This window comes from Mya arenaria, chromosome 14, assembly GCF_026914265.1.
Source record: "Mya arenaria isolate MELC-2E11 chromosome 14, ASM2691426v1".
Lineage (NCBI taxonomy): Eukaryota > Metazoa > Mollusca > Bivalvia > Myida > Myidae > Mya > Mya arenaria.
In genome coordinates, this window is record NC_069135.1 from 13860363 (window position 1) to 13887870 (window position 27508).

Sequence of the window (27508 nt, forward strand, 5' to 3'; positions counted from 1 at the left end):
TGCCACTAAACAGTCTCAGTGCAACAATACAGTCTCAGTGTCACTATACAGTCTCAGTGCAACAATACAGTCTCAGTGCCACTATACAGTCACAGTGCAACTTTCCAGTCTCAGTGCCACTTTCCAGTCTCAGTGCCACTATATGATCTATCACACACAAAAGTGCTGCTCCCATCTTCTTAAAAATCCATCACAGCTGCTCAATATTTCATAACTTTCTTCAGCTGCTGCTAAGTAGGTATAATAATAATTAAGGCTAGATGTCTTGGATAACAGCTGGCGTCACACTTAAAATGGCTTTCAGAAACTATTAAAAGTGGGTGTAATGATGTCTGTATAGATGTTCTGCATGTGCAGAATGACCGAAAACTTATATTAAGTCTGACAAATGTGAAACATTGTTATCTGACTAATGAATATTATTTTAAATCAAACAATGACAGAAATCTCACTTCTAAGTTCAAATGAGCAAACAATTTCATTACACTTTCAAATGTTTTCCAGAACTGTTTCATACAGGATTTATAACAATAACTATTACATTACCATATCTCCTCTATGTACCATTCTACATAAATTAACAAATATCTGCAATGCAAGAGAGCCAACTATTAAAATTAAATGTGAATGAAATTTAATATGGATTCTATTTTTTTAACTATTATTTGAGAAACACATAACTCTCTGAATGAAAAATAATGATCGGTATTTAGGGATTTAGCAAGGTTTAAAATAGGACAGGGTGCTGCCGAAAAGGGACAAGGTCCTGCAGAAAAGGGACAGGGTGGGGCATAATTTTAAATAATAATAATTTTATGATGGCAAAAGGCTGCCTCAATGAGGTCAGATTGGTGCTGCTTTTAAAGCACTGAGTGCAGCAGGCTTCCATAAAATTAAATCTTTCACTAAAACTCTGATGCTCCACGTGATCAAAAAATCTCTTATTTTGTAAAAAGACCCCAGTCCTGTAACAAGTTATAGTTACATAGTGTCACCGTGGTTTGCATACCTTGTGGGTTGGTATGACAATGCCAAAGGCCTTCATTTATTGAACTCTCACCTTGAGGGTTGCTATGACGACATCACGGGCTTGCAGTTCGCCCTCGAGGTAGCTGAGGAGCTGCAGGAGGTCATTACGGGACAGGTCCATCTTTGGGTGCCTCTGTACATAAAAACAAACATGATTCATGGAAAATACTAAATCGAGTTTTGACAGAGCATCAAAAGTATGTATATATATATATATTTAAAACATATTCATTCATGTCATCAAAAGTTAAATCAAATGGAGTTGTCTTCACATATATACAATGAACTTTTGAAGTAATGACATATAAAAACATACTTCATTCTTATTAATATTTCACGCATTTCGAAACAGTTTAAATTTAAAATTATCTAGCATTCTCTAAAGGATTGAACAAGCCCACAAATTTTTAAATGTTATTCTCTAATTCACAAGTGGATGATAACTTTTTTTCAAGTGAAACATAAAAGTATTAGATAGAAATACATCTCTAACACAAGTCCTTTATTGGGCTTTGAAACTACTTTTGCAATATGATTCAGTCTGACATCAAAATAAGTCATTTTATGATTTATGATGAGTAGGCCCTAATTCTTACACTTGTGCTTTGCATCAAAAAATGAACAAGCGCCAAGCGGGCTTGTGCTTATTTTGACCACTGAAAATGTATCTCCTTTTCCAAATTTGATACAAACTTTTGGCTTTTTAGTTTAAGTATTTACTTTTTCAATGGCCATAAAAATGTCCACCAACTGTCACAAAATATGCCTGTCCGTATTTTAGGACACAAAGTTTGGCGATAAGTGGTTGCATGTTAAGCAGCTATACATGCAACCACACTTATCACCAAACTTTGTCCTAAAGCAAAATTTTGAGAGAACACTGTAAAGACAGTGTTTGCCAATTCAAGGGCCATAACTCTGGAGTGACTGAGGTGGCTTGATATTGAAACAGACCAAGATTATTCTATCCATACACTTTTTTAACTGACCAAAATTTGATGATGATTTTAAAAAGACTTCTAAAGGAATAAGACCAGTTTTGGGTAATTTAAATAATAAAAGGGAGCTTACTCTTGAGTGACTCAAGTGATATGGCTTGTTAAAGAACAAGTCCAAGATATTATTTACATTCTGATGGAATTGGGTTATGTTTGAACAAAGGCTTCTAAAGTTATTGATCTGACAAGACTATTTTAGGTATTTTTTATAAGTACAGGGCAATAACTCCAGAGTGATATAGCTGGTTACAAAGTTGTCCTAGACATTAAGTGCATCCACATTCTGACTATATTTGCTGATATTTAGACAAAGGTTTCAAAAGTAATTGATGGGAAAAGACTGATTTAAGGTCATTACTATAATTAAAATGTGATAAGTCTTAAGTGCCTACAGTTATTTGGATGGCTATCAAAAGCTACTCAACTGTCAATTCAGGGTTTTCATTTAACTTTTTAGCAGTGTGTTGTAGGTGTCAGCTTGTGCATCTAAACTGACTAAAGTCCTAGTCTGAATGTGTCAGCTTGTGCATCTAAACTGACTAAAGTCCTAGTCTGAACATATCTTTTTTTCACCATACTATAACCTGACTAATTATTTGACCAAGAAAGGTGAGACAGGACAAAATTTGACACAAACTATCTTTTCTACTCATAAAATGATGATCACAATTTGACAGCATCAATAAATGACAGTTACTAAATTATCAAAGCTATCAAAATAATAATAGATGATGACTATCCAGTCATCAAACTTAGTCTTTTTTGTCCCAAATTCATACACTACTGCTAGGCATTACTTTTCTGAACAAGGCCTGCTGTATAAATCCCAGAACTTGAGCAAGCCCAGAAAGCATTTCCAGTGCAGGGCTTGCGGGCTTGTGCTTATTTGACCACTGCTAACATATTATAAATATGGTGTGGTTACGGCATTCACAAATTGAGCGGGACGTCGTGGGTTCGATCCTTGGCCGCGTCATACCAAAAGAATTTAAAGTTGGTACAAGTAGCTCCCTTGCCTGGCGCTCAGCATTTAAAGGGTAGTTCTTAGAAAAGTGGTGTACTCAGTACAGGTTTACACCAAGGAAAGGTGTACCCTGTGTATCATTGCTTAAAACCGAGCACGTAAAAGAACCAAGGGGTCTTAAAGTAAACCTGGGAGGAAAAGTGCGCCCAGTGTGGGGCTCGAACCCACGACCGCCGGAACACTAGCACGGCGCTCTAACCAATTGAGCTAACCGGGCGGCTGGTTCTAACCCACACACACTACACTCCTCCCCCCATTAACCCTTTTAGGCCGACGGAGGCACTCTTGCCGTTTACCGCTGCCACCAGTAAAGTAAACCAGGGAGGAAAAGTGTGCCCGGTGTGGGCTCGAACCCACGACCGCCGGAACACTAGCACGGCGCTCTAACCAACTGAGCTAACCGGGCAGCTGGTTCTAACCCACACACACTACAGTCTCTTTGAAAAAGAGCTAGGGAATCGCACCCGGACTCCCTTGTATCCAACCAGTGTCTCTTCAGTGTGCTGTCCCTTCAGCAAAAAAACAAAGGACCCCTTTGACCACAAGGTTCATACATACATTTGAGCGTACTGCCAGTACTGGTATTGTTGGTCAAATAAACAGCTTTGAGTCAAATGAAAACCTTGGAAAGTGATCACTACAATTGAAAGTCAACGTACATCGTGTATAAGCACATAAAGACACACATGTTAAACACATACTTTTAGGGTATTGGAGTTAACTTTCTCCGCTGGATCAAATCCACCCGCATTTGGAATTCTACCCGCCATCTTTGTTTTCCTAGGAATACAATTCCAGATAATGTGCCTGCTAAGTGAGGATCAATGGCATTTTGGTTGCATCTGTATGCTTAAACATTTAACAATTTCAATAGCTACGAGAACTACCGCATAGTAAATGATTTAATCGTTAAAAATGCAATAATATTGCATTTATTCACACAAAGTGTGTAAACCGATAGTCACGTGACCACATTTGTCAATGGTGGAATATATTTGTCATGTAAAATAAGCAAAAATGAATTTAGCTTAAGAAAAGGTTTAGATTGCGCGAAAAGACGCAAAACGAAGAACCTCTTCTGGCAATTATTTTCCTTCTAGCAGAATTATAGTTATTTATTTACTTGACTTAACGATATATGTGGGTGGGTGGATGGATAGATTTATTCGTGCATATATATATATATATATGTCATACAGTAGTAACAAACCAAATATCTCATAAAGTTATAACACAGACTGATTAACAAAGTATTAGTGATGATATCTATACTAAAGCACAACATCATTAGAATGCTTTGGATACATACGTGCATTAATAAAGATTTAATTCAATGTGACAAATATATAACACAGGATAACCCATCAAAGTTATTTAACTTATCTCCAATTTTTACCCTGTAAGCGAGGGATCCCGGGTTTGATCCCCGTTTTAGTATCTTACATTTTTCTCACAACCTGTATAGATATCGGCGTCACGATACCTATGCAGTTTGTGAGAACTTGTGTAAGCAGTCCGGTAGCTCAGTCGGTAGAGCATCCGCCCTGTCATTAGTCTAGGGATTAAGGATCCCGGTCTGGCTGTACTTTGTTCACGGGTCGTGCTAAAAGGCTGACCAAATGGCTGCCAATATAGATATAGAGGGAAAAGGCTGACCAGGCCAGAAAAGGCTGACTAGAAAAATGAGAATGGATTTTTTTAAATATTTTATTATTTGTTGTTGTTTTATTTATTTCTGTGTACTATTTAAATTATTATAATTGATATATTATTAATATATTATAAATTATAAAAGCGTTTAGTTGAAGATGGATGACTTTTCGTAACGTTTTTGTAAGAAAAAGTATCCATTGATTGATTGATTTATTTATTGATTGATTGATTTAATGGTTAAATAAATGGCATATAAGCCACAATCTATTGCATTGTCTTGTTTTTGGACTGTAGGTCCAACGATATTTAGACAGTCTTCATTTTTTCACGTTTTTGTAAGAAAAAGTATCCTTCTTCATCCAGGCCACATCACGTGGAGGGGTTCTTGTCATGGCCCATGTGATTGATTGATTGATCGATTGATTGATTTAATGGTTAAATAAATAAAAGAATGATGGATTGATCACAAGATTGAATGAAGGATTGATCGAGTTACTGAATACGTAAATGTCTGAGCCTAAGACGGCTTAATCCGGATTAATTCGATCATCACGTCGTTCGTTTCCCATGCTGTCGATTAAATAAATTTTATTCTTATGCTCATATGTCATTAATTTTCACAAATGATCAACTGTATCCTTCTATTATATCATACATGTATTAACATTACTTTTTAAATATTTTATTTCTGAATTAAACAACATCTACTATCGTTGTTAGTTAGAGTTTGGAAAAAGGCGGACCGTGATAGTCGGCGAATAACATAACAAATACAGGCTGACCGTATTGGTCAGCGATAAGATATTACGCTATGTAAGTGTTCGAAAAAGGCTGACTATGTTGGTCAGCGATAAGAAATACATGTTTCCAATTACATTATGTCATTAAGTTTCACAAATGATCAACTGTATCCTTCTATTATATCATACATGTATTAACATTACCTTTTTAAATATTTTATTTCCGAATTAAACAACATCTACTATCCTTGTGAGTTAGAGTTTCGAAAAAGGCGGACCGTGATAGTCAGCGATTAACATAACAAATACATGCTGACCGTGTTGGTCAGCGATAAGATATTACGCTATGTAAGTGTTCGAAAAAGACTGACTATGTTGGTCAGCGATAAGAAATACATGTTTCCAATTACATTATGTCATTAAGTTTCACAAATGATCAACTGTATCCTTCTATTATATCATACATGTATTAACATTACCTTTTAAATATTTTATTTCCGAATTAAACAACATCTACTATCCTTGTGAGTTAGAGTTTCGAAAAAGGTGGACCGTGATAGTCAGCGAATAACATAACAAATACAGGCTGACCGTGTTAGTCAGCGATAAGATAAGATTAAATTTCACAAATGATCAACTGTATCCTTCTATTGTAACATACATGTATTAAACAACATCTATTAAAATGATATAGATTGCATAAGAGTGGATCTTTGAAACATTATCAAGTAATTTGAACATGATTTAAATAGTCTTTTAGGTCCATTAATGAAAAATGTATCGTTCACTAATTCAACATTATTTGTATCCAAATCAATACAATTTCATAACAAATACAGTACATCGATTCGACACCCGGGGCGCTAATTGCTCCTCGTGCCAGTTTTATTGTGACTTAGTGACAATTTCTCGCTTGATTGATCATAATGGAAAGGATTGTAGTAGTTATAATTCGTTCATGACAGACAGTTGCGTTTTTTTATTTGCATTCATGTATGACTTTTCTCCTGGAATTCGCGCAAGGTAAATCCCGAGTAAGAGAACACTGGGTACTGAGTGAAACCACCTAAGTATTTTGTCTGAGAATGTTCAACTATTATAAAGCCATAATGAAATTGTTTAAAAAATAAAGTCAAAGGTTAAATTCACAAAAACTAAGCTGTCTATAAATGAACACAAGTACTTGAATAAACTAAACACAAATCCACGTAATATTATAATCAAAATCACATAGATCCAAATCACACAATTTATTAAATATCTAGAGCAATATATGTATTAATTAAATTAATTATTTAAATATTGAATTGACTTAATTACGCCAATTACGATAAGTTATAACAAGGAACAACTTTAATAATATCGTGTAAACTTCTCACACATTCACCAAACCCATGCAACTGCTACCAAGAAAGTCACTTTACTTGAGGGGTTTGTTTCGTTTATTTCAATTACTCATATTTACAGATCTATACAAAGTTATGCAAAGCTGTATATTTTTATATCAATTGTTACCTATAAATTGATAATTTAATAAAATAATGAAATAGAATGTATCGCATCGACTTGAATTATTCGATATTTAATATAACATCACGATTTCTTAACTCATTTAAAAAAACATATAAAAATACAATACTCTTAATGAATATATACTTATTAAAACATAAAAGTTATTTATATTAAAAACATCTTTTCAATTCTATTTTATTTTCCTGGTGTAACGTACCGGCTGTATGTTCAATCGGTGTCGTAGAGCCTATATGGATCGCTCTTATATCAATTTTCCTCAGGCTACCTTGCCTTATAATTAAAACAAATGATTCGAAAAATGATTGGTGAGTTAAAACATAATCAACCAAATAATCAGGGTTCAAAGATTATGCATCGGTTTATATAAAGTTCAGTCACTTGATGATTGGCTTTCTCTTACGGGAGCTTGTTTATTGGCAATGCAAAATACCTTAACCTTTGTCAGCGCGCAGATCGCAATGCTCTGTGGCCAACGAAGATGTCAGGTATAAGGCTTACTAGAGTTTCTAGCCACCAGCTCCGTTCACCAGACTAGATCGCAATGCTCTATGTATCTGGCTACTTGAACTGGAACGCTAGAAAACCCTATAGATGTCAAGTTCCTGGTGCCTTTTTATCCCACAGATCGCAATGCTCTGTGTTCAATAATAAACAGCCAGAAGGTCAAGACTCTAATTATTTGCCCTCAAAAGACTATTTCCGGTAACTGTTTGATGTTACCTCGACGGCGGTCAAACACAGAATGAATCTTTCAGCTGAGCGACGCTGTTATATACTCACCGGGCGGACGAGTTCATTATTAAGATGGGTAAAATGGGTATATTCCACTTTGCGAAAACATGAAGGGAGACAGCTTTATTTTTACTAAAACTCTTTATGAAAACAACTCCCGGTAAATTAATAATGTTTAACATTATTTCTATAATTATTACTGTCACTAATGTATGTATGTATGTATGTATGTATTTCTTTAGACCTTGCGATCAAGGATAACCCGTGAAAGTGCAAGCACTTATTTCCAACGGGGTCCTTTGTTTTTGCTGAAGGGACAGCACGCTGAAGAGACAGTGGTGGGATACAAGGAAGTCCGGGTGCGAGACCCTAGCTCTTTTTCGAAGAGACCCCTTGGTTCTTTTACGTGCTCGGTGTAAAGCACCGATACACGGGGTACAACTTTCCTGGGTTAAACCAGTACTGAGTACACCACTTTTCTAAGAACTACCCTTTAAATGCCAAGCGCCAGGCAAGGGAGCTACTTGTACCAACTTTTAACGTCTTTTGGTATGACGCGGCCAGGGATTGAACCCACGACCTCCCGCTCCGTAGGCGGACGCTTATCCACTAGGCCACGGAGACGGTCTCTAATAAAACATTTGTATGGAATAAATAAGTCTAAAATATAAAACTAATCTTTAAAACACCGCGAGACATTTAACTTTGTTAACGCAAATGGCTAATTTAAAACAAAGGGCGGTAATCGTGCAACTATGTGATTACGTTACACTGGTCAGCCTTTTCCCTCTATATCTATATGGGCAGCCATTTGGTCAGCCTTTTAGTATTGCCCTTTGTTCACCGAACGAGGGACCGTGGTAGCACTGTTTGGCATTGTTTAGCAGCCAAACGCACTGCACGAATTTTCGGTTTGCGGGGAAGTATGTTACGGGTCCCGAGTTCGATCCCAAGTTCGACTGCAAATTTTTCTCACCCTGTGACATTACTTTAAAAGTCACTAACGGAACCTTTACGGTTGTTAGTCAGACCAAATCACGTGACACAAAGTTTACAAAACTTCCGCATTGGCAGATAGTGCAACTGGTATGTAGTGAACTATTACAAAAATGGAACCTGCCGATATTGAAGAAAGTACGCGAAAACTTGAGGAATGTCTGAATACTTTTATTGACCATGTCGAGAAACTTCGCAATGAGGACGATCCATCAGGGGACGGATTTACCAGGGAGTTCAGGGTAGGGGTCGTCTCAAAATTAGTTAATTTTATATTTTGTCATTAAAACAGCAGCTGTCAAAAGATTTGTCTTTTGTTTTAGTTTAACTAAAATTAATTACTGTTGATGTTTTTTTTAAGAAACTTCATTTCATAAATACATTTTATAAGTCTTTCCACTCCTCGGTAGTCTTATTTGAAAGGTACACAATCATGTAGTCCAAATAAATGTACGTTGATGGATTTTTTTTACGATTTTTGATATGGCAAATCCTTCATGTACAAATTGTTTTGTACCAAAAGTGGGTAGTTGTTCCGATCGGGACTTTGGGTTAAAGCATTATGCGTCCATAAAATATCATAATGTGTAATTAACAGATATCAAATGTTCAGCGTAGTGGAAAAAGCAGGTGGTCACATTTGTCTGATGGTAACTAGGACCCTTTTATAAGGGGTAATTTTGAATGTGTGAATGACCCAATAATGTTAGTGTATTACAAGTTCAAATTTTTTTACTGACTAAGTCATCTTGGACCGAAATTTTCTCATTTTTTAGCTCTACTGGCCAATAGCCAGAGGAGCTTATGCGATGGTAATGTGTACGTAGTATGTGCGTTCGTGTGTCTGTACGTCTGTAAACAATTGCTTGTGAACACGATACAGTTTTCAGTTTTGATGAAATCTCAATGAAACTTGTACAGTATTTAGATATCCATTAGAGCTCGGTTCCTTTCGAAAACCAGCCAGATCCGCCCATGCATGCCTAAATCATGGGCCTTGAAAGTATCCTTGCGTCTGTAAACAATTGCTTGTGAACACGATACAGTCTTCAGTTTTGGTTGTATCTTGGTAAAACTTGTACAGTATTTAGATATCCATTAGAGCTTGGTACCTTTTGAAAACCAGCCAGATCCACCCATACATGTGTCACCGTGTGACTTTCTCTTTCAAATTCTGTTAGAAAATTTATTGTTCTTTTTTTTGGTTACATCTTATTTTTCTATGATATTTACTTTCATAATTTCCTAAAGAGACTTTTGTCAGTCATTCTATTTGCAATTGAGTGTTTTGACATTTCTGATAAGATTTTACTGCTTCCTCTTCTTAATTATTATCAGTTAATTATCTCAGATCATAATCATCAACCTTACTCTTTGAGACTTTGACACTTCTCAATTATCTCAGACTTAATCTAATTGTAAATTTTATTTTTGACAATAATTATTTTTGAGTGACACTTTCTAAAATCTCCGATCATTATCTTTTTATCACTTAATTCTGATTGGTAACTTCTACTCTTTAAGTTAGTATATAAGTATGTACATTTTTTCATTTAAAAAAGGGAGAAATATATACATTGGAGATACATATAGACTAGGAACTTTGTACTTCTTCTTTTACTAAGGAAATATCTTTGAACTACTTTTTTGTGACTATATAATTATTTCACTTACTTTCATAACTTCGTTAATATATCACATGGACTATTAAATGTTTCTTGTTAAATAATTAAGTCTTTGGATTTATCTTTGTTAACTATTCAACTTAAATGTGGAATTAATAAAGAACCAACTTTTAAACATCTTAATTGGACTTGAGTTGTTAATCAAAGTGAACCATTAAACGTGATCTGAACTTAAACGGTAACTTGCAGTTGTGCCAGCTAATTCCCCAAATGAATGGCCAACTGCACGTGCCCCTTAGACAGTGTGGCTCGGGCTCGGTGACCACCCCTACTATACCGGAGTGTATATACTGGCCCGTTCCCGACGCTGCACGACTTAACTGGGGTGCACGGTGCCACATGCTTAGATTATGGGCCTTGAAAATGTAATATAAAAATACTATTTTTGTGCGTCTGTAAACAATTGCTTGTGAACACGATACAGTCTTCAGTTTTGATTGTATCTCGATGAAACTTGTACAGTATTTAGATATCCATAAGAGCTCAGTCCCTTTTGAAAACAAGTTTCCTAGAGACTTATTTAAGAAATATTATCAAAATTTTCTTGTTTCAAACCACAAGGCTCATACCTTTGATATTTGTTGTGGAGCATCATATGATGACCGTCTAGCAAAACAGTTGAAATTATGCCCCTTGGGCAAAAGCTGGCCCTGACCCTTTTGACCTACTTTTTTATTTTTAAAACTACAGCAATGAAATTTGGACTATGTGTACAGTTTTGCAAACAAGCATCAATGTTGTCCTCAGATGTGCTTGACTTTGACCTATTGACCAACTTTTTTATTTTTAAAGCTACAGAAATGAAATTTTGACCATGAGTACAGTTTTGAAAGCAAATATTTTTTGTCCTCAGATGACCTTTTCTTGGCACATAATAAAATAGTTCATGCAACTAATCTGCTTACAACACTCTGTCCACAGATGTTGAACGTGCAATGTTTTCAGCTAACCCAAAAACAAAACATGAACTATATGTTTGTTGCCTATTACCAATACATACATGCTCTGGATTAAAAATGACCACAAGAGCCATGCCAATAGAGCATAGGCCCTCATGGGCCTCTTGTTTATAATTTCGGTCCAAAACGACTAAGTCAGTAAAAACTGTAGAAATTTACCGATTTTTTCGACACTTATTGAAACTGAAATCGGTCTGGCTTGGTCAAAATTGCTCCAGACTGGCAAATTGCCGGTTATTAGAAGCCCTGATCTTGATCATATAGACGAGTGTGCGCTTGAAATTTCTTCGGTATTCTCCGTGAACCAATTAAAATTACAGAAGCAGTACCGAAAATTGAAGTTGAAACGATATGCAGTTTATTTTTAGAATCTCGATGAAACCCATGACGTAGCCTCAGGTGCATAGTGTTTACTGGTCAACAGTTCAAAACATTGTAATGTTGATTACTATTTGTAAAACAGTTAAGAATAGTGCATTACATTTATAAAGGGCATCGGGTAATAATGGACAATGTCATTACTTGATCTTGCCAATGCTTTGAATGGTGCTGCCCTTTCAATTACTGTGATTTCTTTACTACTCTTAAGATGCTAACAACATCATTCAAATATTGCACCCCTGTATACTTCACACTTACACATGGTCCTACATCCTATTTATATGTATGAGCTTCCCTGGGGATTTGAGTATTAATTCCATGGGATTTTGATACATGCCAATGGTAATATTTACGCAGCGAAATTTGGCGCAATATGGACATTTATAATACAGTGTTCGACACTAACGGGGTCCCGGGATCCCGAGGACACCAATTATTCAGGAGGGACACCTGAACTTCGAAGTCAGGTATTCCGTCGGGACACTTAAATTTTTTATTGATAAACGCTAAATATCAATAAATAAGTAGCATTTAATTAATTTATTACCTAAATTCGGGCTCCCCTAAATTTCTTGACAGCACATGTCAAAACGATATTATTAATTATCATTAACGGACTCATCAAAGCGAAAGTATAGCTGACTATTTGACTACAGTATAGTTACGTCATGAATCTATAAATAAACAGGTCATTTCACAAGGCGCATGCAGGTTAACGCTTCCGATTTGTTGTTTACATTTTAAACAAGGTCAGAGCTGACAGAGATTTATTATCGGTCAAATACGTATGTGGAATTGTTTTGCTTATGTGTCAGAACCGCCCAAAAAGATGCCAACTCTGGTGATACCTTTTATATAATATGATACGACCTTTAAGTATTTACAGTAACATTTACGACACAAAAGAACAGCATCCTACATTCAGCATTCTGTGTTAATTGGCATTCAACTTATCAATATTCTTTGTTAATTTTAAAGACATATATTTATTGCTTTGATAAAAAAATAATGAAATAAAATTTGCAGGGTTTTATTCATAAATTCAATAAATTTATAAAATTTTATGACTTTTTGGCGCGAAAATTAACATGTATACACAATTTTTGGTCGTCTGCTCTTCCAGTATGCACTACGACTGTTGGGCAGTCTGATTGATTTATCAACAGCTCTACAAAATATTGATTGGAGTTTTCACAAGCCAGATGTAATATTCCTACAGTTTCTTAATGAAAAGCACCGACATTTGACAAGACCCTGAACCATGATGTATTTTATGCGTATTTTCCAAAAATCTAAAAATAGTAATAACATCAAGTTTTTGTTTACATTGTATCCATCTCTGTTTTTGACTGAAAACAAAAGGGACTCAGACATTCTCCCGCTTTTGAACCCAATCTACCAACTAAGAGACCAAAATATACCTCACTGCCATTCAGTGCTACTAACCTGTCATTACATGCTGCTGAAAACATGTATAATATGGTGGTGTATACTTGCATTACAAATTGAAAAGTAAAAGGATGTTGAATTTAATATTAAAACAGGCTTAACAATGAAAAAAATGTAAAATGTGGAAGGGACTCCTAATTTCAGGAAGGGACACCTGATTTCAAATGTTGGTGTCCCTTCGGGATCCCTTGGAAAAATGGTTAGTGTCGACCCCTCTTATACAGTATGTATATTAGAGCAATAAATAAAGTAAATGCTCAATCAAATTTCTGTATTTAGTCTTATATTAAATACAGAAATTTGAATGAGCATTTACTTTATTTATTGCTCTAATATACATACTGTATAAGATAAAGATAAATGATATAAAATTATTAAAAAATCATGATCATGTCAATTCAAAAATATATCGATGGCCTAACTTTCAAATGTCGAAGCTACAAAATCCTGTTTTAGGTTTTTAATCTTGGTAATTTGATCACACTTTTTTTTACAAAATGCCAAAGTTTCACTTTTTGTAGTTACAATTTCTGAAGGTTCGGCATTTTTGTTTCTCTGTAAGATGTTCAATCATTGCTTGGCATTTTTATCACACGATACGACACCATTTTCTCATTGGACTATTTACTCTGCATTTTGAAGTGAGGCCATCGATATAATACATCAGCATTAAAATTATAAAGAAAAAGAAGACATTGTGAATTTAAAGCACTAGAATGGTTATAAATTTTACTTAGCGCATTCACTTAGATCAATTCTTAAAGCACTGAGCTAGATAATAAAATCTATTCAACATTAATTTTATCATTCATGAAATAATTCCAGCAACACACTCTGCACAGTCTTGAGTGGTATGAAATAGTTACAGAATGGGTATTCATTGAATTTTACATTCATAATATTACTGATGCCACCACAGTCAGTGGCGTAGCTACATAAAGGCCTCGTAGGCCTGGGCCTACAACTTTTTTGAAAAATGACAAAATTTAAGTAACACAACGATGCAATAAAAACTAATAGCTGCTCAAACACTCAAAAGTTTGTTTTATTTTAACTAAAGGTTGGTGTTTATTGAAACTATGTACAGGATGTATTGCTTGATTTTATTGTAATCATTGCAAATATAATTAAGTGTGTGTAATGCACATATAAAAGTCCCAAACTCACATAGAACCATCGGGCCTACAAGTTTTTTAGGCCTAGCTACGCCCCTGACAGTATTAACCTTGAAATCCAGGGCATTTTGACGTGGGGATGGGTTGGAATCTAGTGGGATTTTTCTGCCAGCTTGGCGATATGGCATGTTTGCATGGTTTTCCATATCAATGTCCAACTTAGGTTTCTTTAGCCATAATTGATGAAATAGGGTATCTGGTCATATAATGGGGCTAATGTATTTTATATTTAATTTGTTGTTGCATTTAATATTTATGGGATACTTTAGAAGTAAAAAATTATATGATTGATACTATAATTGCATAATTATGCCCCCCTTCGAAGAAGAGGGGTATATTGCTTTGCACAGGCAAGTCGGTATGTCGGTCGGTCGGTCGGTAGACCAAAGCTTGTCCGAGTGATAACTCAACAATTCCTGGACGTATGGTCATCAAACTTGACATGAAGGTTGGTCCTGACCAGTAGATGACCCCTATTGATTTTAGGGCTCATCGGGTCAAAGGTCAAGATCACAGTGACCTTTAATGGTAAAATAATTTTAAAGCTTGTCCGAGTGATAACTCAACAATGCCTAGACCTATGGTCATCAAACTTGATATGGAAGTTGGGCCTGACCATTAGATGACCCCTATTGTTTTTGGGGGTCATCGGGCCAAAGGTCAAGGTCACAGTGACCTTGAATGGTAAAAGGATGTCCGAGTGATAACTCGACAATGCCTGCACCCTTGGCCCTCATTCTTGACTTGGAGGTTGGGCCTGACCAGTAGCTGACCCCTATTGTTTTTGGGGCTCATCGGGTCAAAGATCAAGGTCATAGTGACATTGAATGGTAAAAGGTTGTCCGAGTGATAACTCAACAATGCCTGCACCCATGGCCCTCATAATTGACTTGGAGGTTGGGCCTGACCAGTAGATGACCCCTATTGTTTTTGGGGGTCATCGGGCCAAAGGTCAAGGTCACAGTGACCTTGAATGGTAAAAGGTTGTCCGTGTCATTTCTCGACAATGCCTGCACCTATGGCTCTCAAACTTGACTTGGAGGTTGGGCCTGACCAGTAGATGGCCCCTATTGTTTTTGGGGGTCATCGGGCCAAAGGTCAAGGTCACAGTGACCTTGAATGGTAAAAGGTTGTCCGAGTGATAACTCGACAATGCCTGCACCCACGGCCATCAAACTTGAATTGGAGGTTGGGCCTGACCAGTAGATGGCCCCTATTGATTTTAGGGGTCATTGGGCCAAAGGTCAAGGTAACAGTGACTTTGAACGATAAAAGGTTGCCCGAGTGATAACTCAACAATGCATGCGCCCATGGCCCTCAAACTTGACTTGGAGGTTGGGCCTGACCAGTAGATGACCCCTATTGATTTAAGGGGTCAGAGGTCAAGGTCACAGTGACCTTGAAAGCAAACTCGACAATTCCTGGACCTATGGTCATCAAACCTGACATGAAGGTTGGGCCTGACCAGTAGATGACCCCTCTTGACTTTGGGGGTCATCAAGCCAAGGTCAAGGTCACAGTAACCTTTAACGCAAAAAAGTTAACAAATCTCCCAGTGATATCTCAACAATGCCTGAATCTATGATCATCAAACATGACATGTAAGTTGGGCCTGACCAGGAGATGACCCTTATTGATTTTAGGAGTCATTGGGTCAAAGGTCAGGTTCACAGTGACCTTGAATGCGAAAATGTTTCAAGTGATAATTGGACAATGCCTGCACCCATGGCCCTCAAACTTGACTTGGAGTTGTGTCTGACCTGTAGATGACCCCTTATGATTTAAGGGGTCATTGAATCAAAGGTCAAGGTTACAGTGACCTTGAACGAAAATTGCTTGTCTGTGTGATAACTTGTCAATGCCTGCACCCATGGCCCTCAAACTTAACATTTAGATTTTTGGTGACCAGCTGATGACTACTATGGATTTTGAGGTCATAGAGTCAAAGGTCATGGTCATAACACACTCTATCCTCAAACTTTGAATGGTCATAATCTTAAAACTGCCTCAACGGCATACAATGTTAGCGACAAATCAGCTGTCATTTCGGTCCATGCATATTTCATTCAATTGTCCATATAATCCTGACAACATGGCGCTCAGGGGTGGGGGGGGCCATAATGCATACACATCATTGCTAAAGTGTTCGTTTTACACACTACTTAAGGTAAAATAATTTATTTAGTGTTTGTTTTTAAAAGACCTTTAACTGTGCCTGGTAACCCATGGTATTTTGGTATCATTTAAATCTTTATTAATAAAAATTGAAGACTGTAAAGGTTTGACCAAATCAATTAGCACCAGCTGAAGTTCAGCCTCATTCAAATGCTGAAACTTATACTTTTTGCGTCGCCTGAAAAGACGACATATAGGGGTTACTTTTGTCGGCGGTGGCGGCGGCGGCAGCCGCGTCCCATTTTTCGCTTGTCTGGGGTATATCTCCTAAACTATTAGTGGTATCAACTTGAAACTTCATATGTAGATAGATCTAATTGAGGGCAAGTGCAGTGCACAAGAACTGTTACTCTTGCTTCCATATTTTTAAAGTTATTGCCCTTTGTTATTTTTCATGCTTAAAGTTTTGTCCGGGGCATATCTTGTAGAATATAAGAGTTATCAACTTGAAACTTCATATGTAGATAGATCTCATGGAGGGCAAGTGCAGTGCACAATAACAGTAACTCTTGCTTTCTTAGTTTTAAAATTATTGCCCTTTGTTAATTTTCATGCTTAAAGTTTTGTCCGGGGCATATCTTGAAGAATATAAGAGGTATCAACTTGAAACTTCATAGCTAGATAGATCTCATTGAGGGCAAGTGCAGTGCACAATAACAGTAACTCTTGCTTTCTTAGTTTTAAAGTTATTGCCCTTTGTTAATTTTCATGCTTAAAGTTTTGTCCGGGGCATATCTTGAAGAATATAAGAGGTATCAACTTGAAACTTCATAGCTAGATAGATCTCATTGAGGGCAAGTGCAGTGCACAAGAACCGTTACTCTTGCTGCCATATTTTAAGAGTACTTGCCCTTTGTTAATTTTCTTGCTTAGGTTTTGTCCGTGGCATATCTCGTAAACTATAGGAGGTTTCAACCTGAAACTTATTCCGTAGGTATATCTGATTGAGGGTTCAAATGCCACCTACAATTGAAAGTTAAATGGCAACATCATTGTCTATAAATGAATAAAATGCCAATCTAACAGCTATAATGTCGACAGTAAATAATTCGTCAGGCGACACATCCGACTCGCGGAGTTCTAGTTTCTCAGTAGATGTGACAATAAAATTTCACAATTCATGGTTATAAAATTTTACAATTCATGTTTATTTTTTTCATCAGTTAATCAAAAATTTTACCCTTATCATTCTTATATATGCAGGCGCATAGGAGCTGGCTAGTAACGGCAATGGGGCCGCGAATATTTGATACAGATTTTCTTAAAAATCGTATTTTAAATAAAGCTACGCGCATATAGATCAATACCAGTCTGACACATATTGAATAAACAGTTCACCATGTCATAATTAAATCTCTGACCATCCAGCATATTGGCGTATGAATGGCGTGAAAACAGGCAGTAGATTATTAAAGACGTGTAAGTGTAAGATTAGAGACAATAAGACAATATTAATTATTTGTTTCGTTTTTGATGTGTCAAAAACTGTAGTTGATGATGATAATTGCAATTACTCGTTAAAAAAAAAAGTTCATTAAATAGCCAGCAATATGTATTTGTACAAACTCATCACATTAAAGTTTGAATTTAAAATGGAAGATCCAAATTTGCCTAAAAGTTTTAAATTTCCAAAGAGAAAACTAAAAAATCTGAAAACGGGGCATTCAACGCGCAAAGGTTCCAAAGTCACTCGTGGCTTCACTATGAAGAGGTAAACTGCGCTAATTTGTTATTGAACATACATTGTAAGACTGCGCAAATATGAAAATTTAAAAGTAAATTAAAACTGGCGTTTATAATAATTTATGATTGCACAATAATTAACATGTCGCTGTTGCTCCATATATTTTTTTAACTGAAAAAAGGTTTAGATAAAAACATGAAAATAAAACCTGAACTCACTGGAAATCGAGTCTTTCAATGCTTAAAATTGAAAAAAATCAAGATGGGAAGGGATACCCCTACCCAGCCCACCCATTCCGCGGCCCCAATGTCAATTTCCGTCCTACGCGCCTTATATGGAAGAGATTGTTCTATTTTTGAAGACATGCACTTAATCACACTTTTTATCTTTCAATCTATTTTTTTTTAAATGTATTGTTGTTCATATTCTAGACAAAATCTCATTTTTCTCAATAAGAAAGGCCAGCATGAGGCTGAGGGCCTGCCCCATTCCTAAAATGGTGAGAAAATAACAATGGGCTCTTTTTGCTTTACAAAATTGACAAATAGATTTGAAATTAATTTTCAGTTTAAATTTAAGACAAAATTATGTACCTAAAGTGCTTGAAGTATTTACTAGCATAAAAGTAAGTGAACAAATTCTTAAACAGAACAAATCCACTTTTTAATTTGTATTATCACCTTTATGGGGTCACCAAGCATATATAGACTTTGAACATTATGAATTTGGGAGCCATCAGATAATTAATTACATACAGCTAGCTTCTGGGTTAAATACCTTCAGTAATGTCACTAGCAAACTTTCTCCTCAATCTCTCTATTTGTTGGATTTTTCAAGTTAAAGTTCTACATAATATATCCCAAAATAAACACCTTAAAGGGGCTCAGCACTCCGTATGATGAAATAGCAAAAAAAAAAAAAAAATGTCGAAAACTGACATAAACTTGGTGTCGATGTGTACAATGCATTGAAACTTACTAACTGAAGTACCACATATATAGTTTACAATTATTTTTTTTTGATATTTTTCCATTAAAAAAGATTACTAGGTATGTCTACCTAGTAGAATTCATTCCTTATGTGTGATTGGCTAGTCAATGTTAACACATGATATTACCAAGTTAGGTATCTATCTTAAATATTCCAACGGATTAGGGTAATTAAGCCTTTGTAGCACAGCGGATACAACACTGGACTGCGATTTTGGCGACACCGGTTTGAAACCGGTCTCTGACCTTTTTTTTTTTACATTTCGGTATTGTTTTTACAATTATGTTATCAAAGAGTAAAACATCTTATTAAATAATTGCCCTGAGATTCATTACATAAAAAAACAACTTTTTTGGTGCCAATCTGGTGTACAGTCCCTTTAAATAATTGTCCTGAGATTTGTTACATAAAAAACAACTTTTTTGGTGCCATCTGGTGTATAGTCTTTTTAAAGCTACATGTATGATTTATAACAAGCTTAAATAAAAAAAATCTGATCAGACACCACTAAATCACTTTCCTATATATATTCTAAAGTCATGTAATTGAACAATTTGCATATAAGATAACACTGATTTCTAGTGCCTTTAACAACCCCCAACACCATTTATGAGAAGAAAGCTCCACTTGTGTGCTAAACATTAAACAACAACAGAAAAAAAGTTACATTTCTCCTAAGAAAAATAAATTTGGTTGATCGTAAAACACTGTGTACATTATTTGGTAAAATGACAATATCTTGGGTACGAGGACAAACAATGCATGTAAACATTACAAAGTACATCCAGTAGATCCAGCATGTTCAGCCTATTTTTGAAATGACACCTTTCAGGTTCAATACCTTTATATGGATGGTAGCCAATCAGTGCTCCAGCTAGGCCTAAATAGCAGGGTGGGGCACCCCGCTGCCCTTTTCAAGCACCCTGCTGCCCTTTACTACACCCTGCTGTGCCCTTTTGTTTGACAGAGTCAATTTTCAGAAATAAGTATGAAAATAATAAATATTAATAGTTTTGACACTAAATTAAAGAAAACAGGTAAGGTATTCATAACCAACATTTAGGATTGAAAGTAATTACAACAAATACACAATAAGAATTCAACATTGGCCCTTGCAAGTGCCCGATCATGGCTCATTGAAAGTGCCCTTTTTAACCTAGCACCCTGCCTTTTTCAAATCCTGGCTGGAGCACTGGCCAATAATCTGAGATCTATAATCATGCTTTGATTCGCTGTCATGTATCAATTAAAAGAAATATTAGGCATGTTGGTGTATTTTGCCCTTCTGATGGCAGCAGTAGAACCTTATACCTGTTAGAACCACTGCATCTTGCTATATTGTCTGCAGTCTGCACTGCACATCTTTCATTTGCCCCATATGCCATAATTATATGAAAATGTTTAAGATATGGTGCTGGAGGTGTATTACCAAGACGGGCATGCTTGATACATTATAACTGTGAAAGGTTTCATTTTCAATACAGTGTCTATTTTTGTTGCAGGACATTCGAGAGTTGGGCATGCTCCACCGGGAAGAAAATACGTTCCCATCAGAGGAGGGGAGAAAGTCGTTTAACATTAAGAAAAACAGATACAAGGATATACTGCCATGTAAGTCTGGTCAAGCTATCTTGTATAACTGTGAAATCATTTATATTCGTGAGCTTGAAATTTCATGGTTTTTGAAAAGGACAATTTCGTTGGTTCTTAAATTCGTGGATTTTCATTTTTTTTTTTTTTAAACAACATTGGGAACTGCGATCCTGAATTATCTGCGTATACACCATGCGCCAATATAGTGCTATGTATCATCAGTTTATGACACTATAATGAAACAATATTGACTAATTAATGCAGATACCCTGTCTTTTATCGCTTGATCGGTAAATTGATGGTCATATATAAGTATGCACCCACATCAAGGATATAAAATAGTGAAACCATTGAATGTGTTTTTGCAAGCTGTGAAAACATAGTGAATGGTGTTTTATCAAATAATTGATTAAAAATTTGATCAGGATGAAATCAAGCAGCCACGCTCAAACGCACTAGGTTAATAATCAGCACGTTTTACATGTGCCACACAGGAGGTAGATAATTAAATTGTTTTAATGTTCCGGCAATGCCATACAAAAAACTGAATGCAAGTACTAACTTTAATTAATTGACTATTTTTTTTACCATTGAGGTTGAATAGTATAAAACAGTAAATTAAAAAATGAACAGGTACTTACAAGTTGTATACCGCGACCATGTATATTCATGTGAATACATGTTTACCTCTTTATTTAGACATTATGATTTTAGAATTAAGGGTCAAAGTTTTGTTGGGATCTTGAATTCGTGGATAAGCCAACCCATGAAATCCACAAAAGTTAATGTCCCACGAATATCTAAGATTTCTAAACTAAAAAAAAAAGGAAATTTTTGAACATTTTTTTGTTTTGACCTTAAAACGACTTTTGCTTTTTGGAAGGCCCTAAAAAAAAGTACTACAAAAAATCTAGCATTAATAGCGATAGTTGTCTGATGCTTTGTTAACATTGAATGATGTACATATTTAAGTTTGTAAATTTAATAATGATACTCTTAGGTTCCTTTAGGAATTTCAAAACGTACATAAGAGTTTTTCCTTATAAATGTTATTGAATGAGCTTCATGTAGCTAGGTTAACCAAGCATTTAGTCAACCCACTTACATCCATGGTTAGTCATTTTGTATAGATCTCACTGGGTTATTACTTTCAGAAAGAGTTGATCTTTACGTCCATCTCATGTTTCGTGCAAAAACTTATATATTAGGTTAATTATATTGCCTATAAATATCAGACGCCATTTTGTCAAAAAAGGCATTAACTTTCTACCATTTAAATTTAATTGTTGAATGGGCATGTCATTGAGATCAAACTCTTGAAGTCAAATTAATATTTGGTAAGTATTACCTTTGAAAACATGGGTGTTTCTCAAAACATGAGAAATAAGAAATTATTTTGGAAATTAAAGTTTTTTAATTAACCTGTAATGAAATGGTACACCATCCAACACATTGGTCAGCTATTAAATATGATATCAGCTACCTGTGAGTGGCAAGGCTTATCAGCAGTCTGTAGTTTAAGTTAGCTAGTGTGGAATAATCATTGTAAAATACAAAGCAGTCTTTATCTATCATCCCTATAGTTCATAAGTATAATGTTACAACAAACAATTCTTTATAAGAAGCTGTGGCCTTAATGTCAACAAGGAAAATTCCTGTAGGCAAATAAAAAATTGGTGGCCAAACCTTGATAGCTGGGGGGAGTTTTGCCATGTTATTTCTCTGAGCAAACCTTTATACAAATTGCTGAAGTTTCACTATTCCTTTAAGGATATGTTTTAAGTACAATAATGTTGATGCTTGAATGTGTAATAAATAACAAGGCTAATTTTATAACTCTAATTTGGTGATGTATAATCATATTGTGTGTCATTATGTATTTTCTGCTTTTTATGGGTATTTAAGTCTGTGGATAAATTGTTAAAGTAGAATGTGAATTTTAAAACCACCACTTTTTTATGCCCCCCCGAAGGTGGGCATATAAAAATCGCACTGTCCGTCCGTCCGGCTGGCCAGCCGGCCGGCTCTGTAACTTTCCCTTGTATAGACAGATTTTAAAATAACTTGCCACATGTGTTCCACATACCAAGACGACGTGTCGCGTGCAAGACCCGTGTCCCTACCTCAAAGGTCAAGGTCACACTTAGTGTTTATTCACAATGGAGTGCTGCATATAAGGACATAGAGTACAGGTTGTCGTGTCCGGGCTGTAACTTTCCCTTGTATGGACAGATTTTAAAATAACTTGCCACATGTGTTCCACATACCAAGACGAAGTGTCGCGTGCAAGACCCGTGTCCCTACCTCAAAGGTCAAGGTCACACTTAGGTGTTTATTCACAATGGAGTGCTGCATATAAGGACATAGAGTATAGGTTGTCGTGTCCGGGCTGTAACTTTCCCTTGTATGGACAGATTTTAAAATAACTTGCCACATGTGTTCCACATACCAAGACAACGTGTCGCGTGCAAGACCCGTGTCCCTACCTCAAAGGTCAAGGTCACACTTAGTGTTTATTTACAATGGAGTGCTGCATATAAGGACATAGAGTATAGGTTGTCGTGTCCGGGCTGTAACTTTCCCTTGTATGGACAGATTTTAAAATAACTTGCCAAATGTGTTCCACATACCAAGACGACATGTCGCTTGCAAAACCCGTGTCCCTACCTCAAAGGTCAAGGTCACACTTAGAGTTTATTTACAATGGAGTGCTGCATATAACGACATAGAGTATAGGTTGTCGTGTCCAAGCTGTAACTTTCCCTTGTATGGACAGATTTTAAAATAACTTGCCACATGTGTTCCACATACCAAGACGATGTGTCGCGTGCAAGACCCGTGTCCCTACCTCAAAGGTCAAGGTCACACTTAGTGTTTATTCACAATGGAGTGCTGCATATAAGGACATAGAGTATAGGTTGTCGTGTCCGGGCTGTAACTTTCTCTTGTATGGACAGATTTTAAAATAACTTGCCACATGTGTTCCACATACCAAGACGACGTGTCGTGTGCAAGACCCGTGTCCCTGCCTCAAAGGTCAAGGTCACACATAGTGTTTATTCACAATGGAGTGCTGCATATAAGGACATAGAGTATAGGTTGCCGTGTTCGGGCTGTAACTTTCCCTTGTATGGACAGATTTTAAAAAAACTTGCCACATGCGTTCCACATACCAAGACAACGTGTCGCATGCAAGACCCGTGTCCCTACCTCAAAGGTCAAGGTCACACTTAGTGTTAATTCACAATGGAGTGCTGCATATAAGGACATAGAGTATAGGTTGTCGTGTCAGGGCTGTTACTTTCCCTTGTATGGACAGATTTTAAAATCACTTGCTACATGTGTTCCACATACGAAGACAACGTGTCGTGTGCAAGACCCATGTCCCTACCTCTAAGGTGAAAGATACACTAAGTGTTTATTCACAAGGGAATTCTGAATATAAGGACATAACAGTGTAGGTTGTGAAGTATGGGTGGTATTTTTTTATGTTCAGAGGCAATTTAAAATAACTTGCCATATGTATTTGACACGTAAAGGCAAGATAAACTTTTCATGTACTGACCTTGTTCGTAGGTCAATGTCACATTCGGGGGCATTCGTCACATACTGTGACAGCTCTTGTTTATCTCTATAATCATGTTGGAAATGTTAGTTCAAGTATTTTAAGTTTGCAGCGACAGAAACATTTGCAACTAACTTTTAACAAGTTATCCCCATCCTTACCAAGCACTGCCTGTGTCATTGAAATAATCATACTGTGTCCTTTTCACGCTCAATTTTTAAAGTCGAGAAATTTTGTAGTAATAGATCTTCATATTTAAGTATGATTAAAATGATATCTGCATTTTTATGCCTCCGAAGGTGGGCATATTAAAATCACACCGTCCGTCCATCCGTGTGTCTGGCGAAGTTTGAAGGGGATATATTGGAGTCACCCTGTGGTTGGTCAGTTGGTCGGTCGGTCGGTCCGTCGGTTTGTCGGTTTGTCAATCGGTCCGTTGCAATTTACCTTGTCCGGAGCATAACTTAAAAACTACTGGATGGAATTGGATTAAACTTCATACAATGATAGAACATAATGAGAGGAAGTGCAGTGTACAATAACCATAACTCTATTCTTGCTTATTACTGAGTTATAGCCCTTTGTTACTTTTGTTTGTCCGGAGTATAACTTGAAAAGTACTGGATGGAATTCATTGGAACGTCATACAATGGTAAAGCACAATGAAATGAAGTGCAGTGTTCAAGAACCATAACTCTACTTTCGCTAATTACTTAGTTATTGCCCTTTATTTGTTTTTTTTGCAGTCAAATATTTTTCCAGACATTAACTTGCAAACTACTAGATGGAATTTATTAAAACTTAATACAATGGTAAAGCACAATGAGAGGAAGTGCAATGCACAAGAACCATAACTCTATTTCAGCCAGTTACAGAGTTACTGCCCTTTGTTACTTTTTTCTTGTCCGGAGCATAACTTGAAAACTATTGGATGGAATTTAATAAAACTTCATACAGTGATAGATCATAATGAGAGGGAGTGCAGTGTACAGGAACCGCAATTCTATTTCAGCTAATTACAGAGTTACTGCCCTTTGTTAGTTTTTCTTGTCCGAAGCATGACTTGAAAACTATTGGATGGAATTTAATAAAACTTCATACAGTGATAGATCATAATGAGAGGGAGTGCAGTGTACAGGAACCGCAATTATATTTCAGCCAATTACAGAGTAACTGCCCTTTGTTACTTTTTCTTGTCCGAAGTATAACTTAAAAACTATTGGATGGAATTTATTAAAACTTTATACAGTGATAAATCATAATGAGAGGAAGTGCAGTGCACAGGAACTGCAATTCTATTTTAGCCAATTACAGAGTTATTGCCCTGTGTTACTTATTTCTTGTCTGGAGCATAACTTGAAAACTACTGGTTAGAATGTAATAAAACTTTTTACAATGGGACAGCACAATGAGAAGTGTTTCAGTGTACGTGAATCATTACACTATTTTAGCAAATTACAGAGTTATTGCCTTTTTCTGTGTTGTTTTTTTTGTCAAACTTTTGTCCGTACAGTAACTTGAAAACTGATAGATGTAATTTCATAAAACTTCATACAATGATAAATCATAATGAGAGGCGGCGTTCGGGGGTATTAATCACCTTCAGTGATAGCTCTAGTTTGAAATAACTTGCTACATGTGTTCGAAATATCAAAACCAGGTGTCACGTGCAAGACCCGTGTCCCTAGCTCTAAAGTCAAGGTCACACTTACATGTTTATTCACAATGGAATGCTGCATATATAAGGACATAGAGTACAGGTTTTCGTTTCCGGGATGTTACTTTTTCTAATGTGGACAGATTTTAAAATGACTTGCCACATGTGTTGGACATACCAGGACGACAAGTTGCGTGCAAGACCAGTGTCCCTACCTTTCAGGTCAAGGTCACACTTAGGTGTTTATTCACAATGGAATGCTGCATTATAAGGACATAGAGTATAGGTTGTCGTGTCCTGGCTGTAACTTTTTCTTGTATGGGCAGATTTTAAAATAACTTGCCACATGTGTTTGACATACCAAGATGACATGTGGTGTGCACTGACCAGGGCTTCTAAAAACCGGCAATTTGCCGGTCTGGACCGATTTTGACCAAGCCAGACCGATTTCAGTTTCAAAAAGTGTATACAAATTAGGGATGCAAACGAATATTCGAATATTCGAATATTCGATCAAACGTTTGGTATTCGAATGTCAAAATCGGTATTCGAATATTCGAAAAAAAATTCAATAAAGAGAATAAAACACAATTTGCTTTCATCACTGATGTTGTTTATAAAGTTCGTTTATCTTGTTTTTACAACGATTGGCCCCTAATGCCAGAGGTGCGAATGTGCTGACTAGACACGCGTCATGTGTCATTTAGGGACATATTGTCGGGTAATATAAAATGTCCCCCTACTTTTACAATAACTGGCTAGGGATCGGCTTAACACTAATGTGTTGTCTTGGCTGCAAATTATGCTGTGCAACATAACGCAAATCGAGGTGATGATGGGAATGCCACAATAATGTAATATTGTGCCACAATAATGTTGTTGCATATATATATATGTGCTTTAAACTGTTTCCATCTTTCGATACAATTTTCTAGCTTTGAAATGGATTTCAGGATATTTTTCCTCTATCGTTGTACAATAGATGAGTCCAATCCACTTATGTTTTCGTTTTACTGTTTTACTAGTTCCCGAGTTGGTTTGGGTTTTCCATAGTTATATTTAGTCAATTTAGAGGTCAATCTCAGAACGAGGCTGATCATCCTACGGAAAGACCCTCCATTGGCGCAAAACACTGTTTGACTAGGAATCCATCTGATTTCACCTTGTACACAAAAGGCAGCGGAATTGAATTATTCGATTTTGTTATTTGTCTGTTTATAATGTTTTGCTGTTTTCTTCCTGAAAATGGAGAATTTCAAAGGCTCATTTGGGGAAAATCAGGGTCCGCCGCGGCTACGACAAAATAGGGTTAAAATGCCCCGGCTATTACTTTAGCGAATAATAATAGCAGTTTACTACATATTCTAAAATATGTATTTCGGTAATCGAATATTCGAATATTCGTTCGAAAGAATTACCGAATATTCGAATATCTATTTTGCCATTCGTTTGCATCCCTAATACAAATCGGTCTGAAATTTTCTAATTTT

General features: G+C 36.3%; 2 protein-coding genes across 4 annotated transcripts in view; one reads left to right on the forward strand and one right to left on the reverse strand.

The window, feature by feature from the left end:
* Positions 1–4013, reverse strand: part of LOC128217052 (cortactin-binding protein 2-like) — a 42161-nt gene extending 38148 nt beyond the window's left edge. For 2 of the 3 annotated variants that reach the window (XM_052923897.1, XM_052923896.1), the window contains exons 1-2: positions 3753–4013; positions 1061–1162 (exon numbers count right to left, since the gene is read on the reverse strand). In XM_052923897.1, coding sequence (XP_052779857.1) covers positions 1061–1162; positions 3753–3821 — 171 coding nt within the window. In that variant the 5' untranslated portion in view covers positions 3822–4013. The remainder of the gene's footprint in view (positions 1–1060; positions 1163–3752) is intronic. The other variant, XM_052923898.1, reaches the window with a different exon arrangement.
* A 4741-nt stretch (positions 4014–8754) lies between these two features.
* LOC128216740 (tyrosine-protein phosphatase non-receptor type 12-like) overlaps positions 8755–27508 on the forward strand; it is a 63589-nt gene continuing 44835 nt past the window's right edge. Inside the window, exons 1-2 of the mRNA XM_052923396.1 lie at positions 8755–8947; positions 20706–20814. Coding sequence (XP_052779356.1) covers positions 8819–8947; positions 20706–20814 — 238 coding nt within the window. The 5' untranslated portion in view covers positions 8755–8818. The remainder of the gene's footprint in view (positions 8948–20705; positions 20815–27508) is intronic.